Source organism: Belonocnema kinseyi, chromosome 8 (assembly GCF_010883055.1).
Source record: "Belonocnema kinseyi isolate 2016_QV_RU_SX_M_011 chromosome 8, B_treatae_v1, whole genome shotgun sequence".
Classification (NCBI taxonomy): domain Eukaryota; kingdom Metazoa; phylum Arthropoda; class Insecta; order Hymenoptera; family Cynipidae; genus Belonocnema; species Belonocnema kinseyi.
The window spans coordinates 51,774,654-51,784,893 of record NC_046664.1 but is presented as its reverse complement, the minus strand read 5'-3'; the positions used below and the strand labels follow the sequence as shown (position 1 = coordinate 51,784,893).

Here is a 10,240-nt window from a genome sequence, read left to right as displayed (position 1 = left end):
TTTGCTCAAAACGCTCCGGAAAAATTCAGGCGTATTCCCCGGCTGATTACAAGAACTTTTTATTCTTGACAAATTTTCCGAAAAGCGCATAGTTTTTCAATAAAAAATTTTCATAGTTCTAAGTATCGTGTAAGAGTAAAATGATTCACGAATATCTATCGTCCGTCTGCCGCAAAAAAAGTTTACGTTTTTCAACTATCACTGACGTGGAGGTCGACGAATATCGATAGTCTCTTTTTTTTAAAGGGATTTTATATATTTTTTTTACATTTTTTAATTTTTTTTTATGGAGAGTTTTTTTTCATTTCAGATTTCAATCCGTTGAAATCATTTTGATCCTGCTGTTTCAGAATGTAATTTTGAGAAACAATATAAGCAGCAATACATGTTGCAATCAATGCAAAATCTAGTAGTCCTCTGGCGACATTGTTCATTATTACATAATGCTCTTGTTCGTGATTCGTATCTGTGAGTTTCGAAATCACCTAGTTTTGATTGCGACAAATATTTCCTGCTGATTTCTTTACAGAAATCTTTCGTTTTCAATTTAGCTATATTATGCTTGTTGCAAATTTTTCAAATTACGGTAGCATTTGTAATTGATGATTCTATTATTCGTGAAAAAATTTTGAAAGTCCATTTCTTTGAAGTAATAGATGGAGAAGCTTTTTTGCATCTGAAATCGTGGAAATCTACCCCTTCCATGTAATTATTATACAAAGAAAAAGCTCGAGGAAATCCTAGTTCTACTCTCTCTTGAGCAGCTCGTGAAAATCTTTTTACTGGGGTTATAGGAGTGATACTACATGCTGTGGAAAGAATAGAGACTTGTTTTGAGTCTATTACACTGATAAAATTCATCCCACTGTTGCGATCATGACTTATTTTGTACGATCCTCGCGGATCATTTTTTGCAAATTCATGCTTTTCTTTCACTCTGTCTTTACGGACAGTTCCTGTTGATCGTAAACCACATTTATGCAGGTGGATGAGTATATCTGGGCTGGTAAAGAAATTATCAAAATACAGATGATAATCAGATAATTTTTTTCATGAAAGGCCATTGAGAAGTGGATTAAATAATAATTAAATTTTTTGAGGAATTTCATTGACACCGTCGGAAAGAGGAGATCTTAAGCAATAAAAATATATGTGTCTCAATTTTTTCTAGTGTCGAATAGTCTTAGTTATTGGCCGTTGAAAAGCAGTGTACAAGTCTGAAAAGTTGTTTAGGACTTGTAAAATTAAAAAAAAACAGTGAGACTTTTCCTGTACATTTGATCTAAAAAAAACGTATAAAAGAGATATATTTTGAACTCTTTCGATAATTTAGTAATATTTTAGTAGTACTTTTGTTTTAGCGGTACTTTGGTTCTGAGACAATCCTGCTCAAAAAACGACATTATCCGGGATCAAAATGGGATCCGAATGGGACTTTTTTTCTAAAGATTTCGCTCGATTCTATTCGAAATATACATATTTTATATCTGTTTTCGTACTATTTTTTAAAATTTATGCTACTATTGACACTACTTGGAATTTCTCAAATGAGTCCAAGGTCCGTGATTTTATAGGAGTTTATAGAAAATTAAAAAAAATTTCTCTGTAAATTACGCGACGTTTTAGTAATTTTGAAATCTGTATTTTTTTAGCAATCCTAAAATTAATTTTAGCAATAAAAATATATAGAAAAATTCTTAAATTTTTTATTTAAAATAGAATGTAGTATACTTTACAATGCAAATAAATATAAAGTCTAATTTTATTTCGTTATTGAAAATTCTTTCTAGAACTTTAACTTACGTTAAAAATGTTTCTAATTAAAGAATTATGTTTTAATGAACAGATCTATATGCAGTGTTTTGAAAATATTAATGTTTTTACTTTCTGTGGAATATATGAAAGATAGACAAAAAATTGTATATCCTTTTAAACGTATACGCCCTGTTCCTATTATGTGCGAAACATGCCCCGTTTTAACTTGATCAAGCTTAACGGAGCAACAGCTGTTAATGTAATTTTTTCCACTTAATTATGTTCAAGTGAATAATACCGTAAAGAAGTTTAATTATGTCTTGAAATTGAAATAAATGTAGGAGTACGTATATCATCAGAGCTTAATGGATCATGTTTGACTACTCAAAAACATCATTTAAATTTGTGTCGTTTGAGGTGCAAGTTTTCTTAAGTTTGGACGGTGACTAAAAATCCAATTTTCATTTTGGCAAAGATATAAAAACGTTATTTCTGGCTATTGACTTGCTGAATTGATACGAATCAAATTTTACTTTAAGGATGATTAAAAACCCAATTTTCAATTGAAGAAAAAAATTCGTTTCTGGCTGTTGAGTTGCTGAATCAATACCAAAAAAGTTTGGTTGGAAAATGTCGATAGTTCCGAGAAACTGGAATGAATTTTTTTTTCGCTAGAGGCGTTTATTTTCCCCGGGGTTTCCTCAACTTTAGATGGTGTTTTAAACTTTAATTTTCAATTAAAACAAGGAAGAGCAAAGTAAATTTTTAGCTGTTGAGCTGCAAAAAAACTGAAAGAAGTTCTTAAAAGATGCAAAAAAATTCATTGTGCTACCCTTAAATTAATAATTTTTTTTTCCTTTCACTGTTTTATTAGAATGTTTAAATTTGTGGTTTCATGTTTTTTAAAAATATTTTACTGACAAAATGTCGATACTTCATTTAAATATAGATTTTAAAGTTAATTCTTATAAGTTAATGTTTATAATAAAAGATCATGAATGATGTTATTAAGGTTTTTTTGATTTAAAAGTCATCCGCAAAATGTATATCTATGTTTTGTTGTAAATTAAATTTTTTTTAAACATATTTATCTATTTTAGTTCCAAAGGCAACCATTTACTTAAAAATGCATCTATACTTCATATACTTGACATTTTCGAATGTTTCCAAAAAAATTGCACTTGTCACTTGAAGAACGAAAATGTTTGGAAAGTGACCATAATTTACGATTTATTAACATTTTTCTCTAAACAAATTCAATTTTTTTTCAATTGCTTTACTTCTTGAAAAATTCGAAAAGATAGTTGTAGATAATCTTTTCACCAAAAAATTAAGCTGTAATTTATTAGGATCGTTTTATTTTTTTAAGTTTGCTAAGAAGCGATATAGGCCAAAAAAACGTTGACAAGAAATCACGATTTTTGATTAAAATATTTTTGGTTATTTAAAATTATTTACAGAATACAATTAATTTTTATTTTGTAAGAATTCATTAGTTTCGATCTAATGGAATTTTTATAAGTTAAAACTCCATTATTTATAATAATCAAGAAAAATAATATTTTTTAGCATTTTAAACTGCGTGCAAATAGCAGCCTATTAGATTCCGAATGCGACGCATGCACAGTTAAGTAAGTAGCTAGCTCTATTTGGGAGCACTGCTCAATTGGTATTTTAATTCTACTACTTGATTCCGAAATGTATGTTATGAAAAGGTAATAAAGAATCGAAGTTTCATTTTGACATTCGATTGTATCACACATTCTATCCTTAAAATCTAAAAATATTAAAATTTTGCCCTTACTACAATCCATTTTTTGTCAATAGATTTTATCATTAGAACTCGACATTAAATTCAAAAACCTTGAGTTTTTAATATAATAATATTTGACTCATCTAATTGCAAATATACTAATTTTATCGGAAACAATTTAGTTTTATTAATTTATTTGAAGTTAGGTTTCAATGAGCCGCAGAGTGTAATTAGGGTAATTATTAGTGTTCGGTGCTACGGAACATGTGGCTTAGGTGCCTTAGGAATTTTCAATAATCGATAGAATATTATAAATGAGTAATATTCGACTTTCACTACACTATCAAAAAACAATATGCAGGACTAGTTCTGCGAGCACATGGAGATGGCGTTTCAGTAGGAAATCGGTTTGGCCCGGTCGGGCTCAAGTATGGGCCACAGAATTCTGCCGATCAGGGCCAGATGCAGAAACCTGACCGTGTCCATATCGGTATTACGTTTGAAATCGGGCGATTACGGCACGGGAAGTAGAACTTCTAATGAGAAATTAATTTGTTTATGAAGCTTTATTCAGTTATTTTAATCGAAATTCTAATTAACATCTATTTGAATGTTCCATAATATAGCTAACTAAATAATTTACTGGAAATTGAAATTGAATGCACATCTATGAATGAAAAGCTTTGGAGTTTTTTAAATAAATTTATAACAGTCTGCTGTTGGAGTTTCCGAATTGGCTTATCGAAATCGATACGAAAACGATAAAACGCCCCTTGCTCGGTACATATATTGTAATTTAAGAGCTATGTGGCTCATGAATTCTAGAAATGTAGTTAGCTTTTATTATCGTACATTATTTTCTTTTATTCATGAAGCTTACCATTAGTTTTTCTTTTAAGTATTTTTGTTTTCATTTTACAAATCAAATGAATTGTAAGGTTTATTCAGAATGTCGAGATTTCCTGTGAAATAATATTTATGATGAAATAAATTTTGCAGAATGTATAACATAAAAATATTGGATTTTCCACGTTACTAATCCAAATTTCAAATATTGTTTCAGGCGCGGGAGAGTCGGGGAAAAGCACAATTGTCAAACAGATGAGGATATTACACGTCAATGGCTTTAGTGAAGCGTAAGTGATATTGTTTGTTTTATTGTACAGCATGGTTCTTTATTTTTCTATTTTTCTATTTCATTTTATTTCCTGACATTATTTATTAACTTAATCCAGGGCTGCTACAGAATTGGGAAAACATTTAAACTCCTGAAATTTTGAAAAAGTGCTTGGAAATTTTTTGTGCTATTTCTTTTTAAAGTTTTTATAATTGTTTAGTAAAATACTGTTGATGCTTGTCTTTTAATCTGGCCAAGGATTTAAAAAAATTTTAATTACTTTCAGAGTTACTCCAACTTTTCGAAAACATCTCAAATTTAATTTTGTTTGCAATATCTCTTTATGAAGTTGAGATTTTGCCTTAAATTTGAGCTTATTAGATCCATCGTTTTCTTTCCTTTCGAGCTATTACGAGGACAAAAATTTAATGTAAAATTATGAAAACTATGGGACTTTAGTAATTGCTCAAAAATAGACAAGTAGAAAACTTCCGCCACACTGAGGGGGAAAATTACAAAAAATTTAAAAAACACGATTTCAGCTACAATTTACAATCGATTTTAAAGGTATTTTTAAAAATTAAGGCTAACTAAATTCTCAAGAGATCACTATAGAGGCCGATTTTAAAAATAATTCAAAGTGATTGATTTTAGTGTGTAATTTATAAATAAATATTCGAAAAGCATAAATTGATAGTTTTTTATAAATTACTAATTCGTTGTTAACAATTGTATTGTTATAAACAACGGTAGGTATTTTTTAAATGGTTTTGGTTAAAGGAATACAAAAACGCTGAATAATAAAAATAATTGTATTTTTTATTGTTATAATAAAGTGCCCAGTGTGAGAACATTTTTAGTATTTATAGTTTTTTTTTTAAACTTATTTTGTTTGACAGTTGCCAGTTATGCTTTAGAAAAGTATATTTTCATTTCATAACTTTGACTGTTATTAACAAATTTTATAAACCAATTTAGAGTTGAGCAACTTTTAAAAGTTTCATGTGCTTTTTCTTAAACGTGCTTTGCTGGACTTGTCAATATCAAGCAACAATAAATGAGTGTTATAACAAAAAATGTTCGGTTACAGTAGCCGCCTTAATTAAACTGCGGCTTGGTTTATAAAATTTGTTCATAAAAATCATGATTATGAAATAAAATGATAGTTTACTGAAACATATCTGGTAAGTAAAATGAAACACTTAAAAAAAACTACCTTAAACGCTCAAAAATTGCTCGGCATTGGTTTATGAAATTTGTTTCTACTAATAAGAGTTATATTTATTTTTATTTTAATACTCTTGATGTTTGTATATTACTCTCAATTGGATTAAAAACGAAAATTGCTCAATAACTATCCAAAATCATTCAGCTATCAACTACTATTGTTTATAAAAACAAATAAAAAACTTTTTAATTAAAAAAATTGTATCCAAGACTAATTTTAACAATCATTATACGGGGACAACATATTTAGGCCGTATTATTTCTTCCCAACTCAATTTGCTTGCGGCTCTTTTGAAATAATTAAAAAATATTTTTTATTGGCTTATTAAAAATCATCTATATAATCCTATATACTTCCATGCAATAATTAAATGATCTTTTAGTATAATTTGTTTGAATCGATCGATTAGTCTTGTACTATTTTCAATTCAGTGCTTGAAAATGCAAGACTAAAATGTCAAATTATAAACTAGACTATTTCAAACCTTGAATTAGCTGATAATTTTAAATTTTAAATATCGTACAGTTGAATGATTTCAGATTAAAGTCGCATAAATTAGCCAATTTTAAGTAAATATTATGTAGCCTTTGAAATTGAAAAATTATTTATTGATATAAACACCTTACGGCGCTGAAAATTATATTTTAATCTAGATGTCATAATAATCTCAGTAATCATTTAACAGTTTTGAATTTTTCTTTAACCATGGAGCTCCCTTTGGATATAGATTTGGGAAAGAAATATTTTTCACCATAAAGAATATAAGGGTGATTGCCAAAAAGTAGACCGTTTTATGCAAGGAGATTTAAAACAAAAAATACAAACCACCTACAATATTAAAAAAAAGGTTCCCCGAAACAGAAGTAAGGTCCCGGAAGCTGGAGTTACAACATTGTCATATCGACGTGGGCACTATGCCGTAATTTACTACTAATTTATGCTCCAGAAAAAAAAATTTGTGCCCGGTAATTTTGACCAAAAACATGTAGTAATGCTAGCTTCAGCTATAGCAACAACTCCGGTATGCGAAACACGGAAACTGTTAGTGGTATCAAATTCTGGTTTGGGCGGGAATTTAGTGCTAATTAAGTCTTTGGATTTTTGCTATTTAAAAAATCCGGGCACTTTTTTGACCAAAAACGTGTAGCAATGCTAGCTACAGGTGACTCTGGTATGCGAAACTCAGAAACTATTAGTGATATCAAGATATGCTTTGCGCAGGAATTTAGTGCTAATTAAGTGCTAATATATTCTGCAAAAACTAAATTTTGTGCCCGGCAATTTTGATCAAAAACATGAAGTAATGCTGACTTCAGGTGACCCTGCTATGTGAAACCGGATTTTTTGCATAGCACATATCCTGAGCATTTAATTAGCACTAAATTCCTGTGCAAAGCAGATTTTGACATCACTAATAGTTTCCGAGTTTCACATAGCAGTCACCTGAAGCTAGCATTACTACACGTTTTTGATCAAAACTACCGGACACAAAATTTAGTTTTTGCAGACTATATTAGCACTTTATTAGCACTAAATTTCTGCGCAAAGGAGATCTTGATATCACTAACAGATTCCGAGTTTCACATAGCAGGGTCACCTGAAGTCAGCATTACTACATGTTTTTAATCAAAATTACCGGGCACAAATTTAGTTTTTGCTGAATATATTAGCACTAAATAAGCACTAAATTATGGCATAGTGCCCACGTCCATATGACAATGTTGTAATTCCAGCTTCCGGGACCTGAAGAATTAAAATATGCAACTAACAAAGATAAAACAAAAAATATATTTTTTTTAAATACATACAGAACAGATAAAACTATTTTAAAATATAGGTAAAATTATTACATTCATAATATATATTTTATTTATACTTAAAAAAAAAACAACTTGTGTGTCACACTTTGAAATGATTTTTAAAATCCTCAACTCTAAAATATTGAGTTCTATTCTTGATTTTTATTTTTTTTCAGCTCAATATGAGTGATATATGTAAATCTAAAATATTTAAAAATAGTTTTTATACTATTTACCAATTTTTCATTTTAAATTTCCAATTTGGGACAGATGAGTAAAAATACATTTTGCTTACCTTTTTTCTTTATAATTTCTGAATAAATTCGTCTGAAGTTTTGAAACATCACTAAGTTGTGCGCTACTAAAATTACTTTACGGAGATAATTTAAGACAAAAACTATTCGAAGGAAAAGTGGAAAAATGACTGGGATTTAAAGCGGTAATTTTGGCGAATCGTCCATAAAGATGTTTTTGTGAAAATATGGATGAGACAACTTAAAAATGTGACTGCAACTTCACTATCACTATCATTAAAGCTTTATAGTCAGGAAATTTTCAATAATAGCGTTAGAAATTTTACCATTATTAATTGCGTTTGACATTTCAAAGTTTAAAATTTTATTGTTAAAGTATTGTTAAAAAGTTGTTTAAACTTCCAATTTAATTTCTGTTGTGCAAAGAATATTTGAGAATCCATAAGAGATGTGAATTCTATATTCCTAAACAAATAAAGTTATTATTATTATTAGACTTTTTTCGAAATTTCATGCGACTTTATCGTTAACTTTATATAACTTAATTTTAATATTTTGTTAAAAATTACGTTTTTTATTAGCTAACAATTAATTATTTTAACTCAAAGTTTAATTCCTTCATTATTTGTTTAAAGTTGATCTTTTTGAGCTGAAAGCTCAACTATAATCTTTTGGATTAAACATTAACTATTTATATATGTTGGTTTTTTATTAAAAATATAAGCATTCCATTTTTTGTGGAAAAATTATCGTTTTGATAGAACTGTGATCTTTTAAGTTGACATTTTTTTTTAGTTCAAAATTGAATTAATTCGTTGGAAATATATTTTATTTGTATGAGTTGTTTTTGTTGTTTTTTTCTGAAAATTTAACTATTCTATTTTTGGTTAAAAATTCAACTACTTTGTTGAAAATTCTGTTTTTTTTTTTTTTTTTGGTAAAAATTCATTTTTCCCAAGTAAAAATTTAACTCTTCTATTTTTGGTTAAAATATATTTTTTAAGCTGAAAATTAATTTATTTTTTGAAAACTCGTCTTTTGGTTGACGACTCATATCGGACTCTACATTTTAGTTTAAAATTGATTTGTTTGGTTGGAAACTTAATATTATGTCGAAAATTAGTTTTTTTTTGTTTCCTTAAGCTTAAAGATTCATTTCTTTACTGAAAATGTAGACACAGACTAGTATTACAGAATTTTCCGTAACGTTAGCCTCGAACGGGCTTTATATTCCATTTTTGCGTGAGAATTTTTCGTTTTTAATTGAAAATTGATTTATTTTGTTCAAAGCTCATCTTTGTGGCTTGAGAATTCAACCGTTTAAATGAGATTTTCTTTTCTTTATTGATTGAAAAATCTTTCTTGGTTGAAAATTCATCTGTGTTGTTGAAAATTCGTATTTTATGGCTTAATTCAACTATTTTTGATTGATATTAAAAATTAATTGTGTTAACTGAAAATTGAGTTCTTCCATTGTTGGTTCAAAATTATTTTTGACTTTTTCAATAAAAGTGTTTAAAATAAATGTATAAAATAATAATAATAATAATATTTAATGAAGTAAGCCGTTTTTTCCATTAAAATTATTGATCTCCTTACTGTCAAGGAAAATGAAAAATTGGTTAAAGGAAAGTCAGGGAAAGTCCGGAAATTTCAAATTTTGGATTTTGTAGCAACCCTGCAATAGGATACATTATAGCCGTGTTTCTGCTATATATTTTAAATAGAAGGTCGACATATGCATATATGTATAGCTTTAATCAAGGTCAGTTTGATGCTGAGACTCCTCAAAGGCTTTTCCTGTGAAATTATTTTCCATGAAAATATGAAATCTCAAAGGCTTTAGCGGTTATCGGTCGCTTTAAAAATAAGTACTACAAGAAATTATGGAAAATTTTGCCCCTAAAGTGTAAAAGCAGCTGTTAGCGAAAATCGGTAATTTCAAGATTAAAAGTGCACCTTAATTTTATTTGATACCATTTATAATGGGATCAAATACAAATGTATTTATTAAATTGATTACTTTAAATTATTGAGGTAGTTGTCGTTCCAAAGATCACAGATGTGAGAAAAATACTTTTTCTATTGTTTTAAGAATCAAAGTAATATTGCTAATGTCATTTCATTAAAAAAATAATATTTTTAATGCAGAAATTTCAAAATTTACAAAACGCATTTACTTGAACAATGTTTTTTGCAATTTCACTTTTTACATTCTCATTCCTGAGAATGTAATGTAATCGTCCAAATTTTCGATCTCTGGTTTTTAACGTAACTTTACGTTTCGGCACACACAGAATCCGAAAATCATAAAATTTTGTCGGTGTCTGTCTG

General features: G+C 28.4%; 1 protein-coding gene across 4 annotated transcripts in view; it reads left to right on the top strand.

Annotated features, from left to right (window-relative positions):
* LOC117177665 (guanine nucleotide-binding protein G(s) subunit alpha) overlaps window positions 1-10,240 on the top strand; it is a 165,416-nt gene that overhangs the window by 33,008 nt on the left and 122,168 nt on the right. For all 4 annotated transcript variants that reach the window (XR_004467735.1, XR_004467734.1, XR_004467733.1 and 1 more), the window contains exon 2: window positions 4,572-4,644. Coding sequence is in view for 1 of the 4 variants with exons in the window: in XM_033368481.1 (XP_033224372.1) it covers window positions 4,572-4,644 (73 nt within the window). In the remaining 3 variants the exon portion in view is untranslated. The remainder of the gene's footprint in view (window positions 1-4,571; window positions 4,645-10,240) is intronic.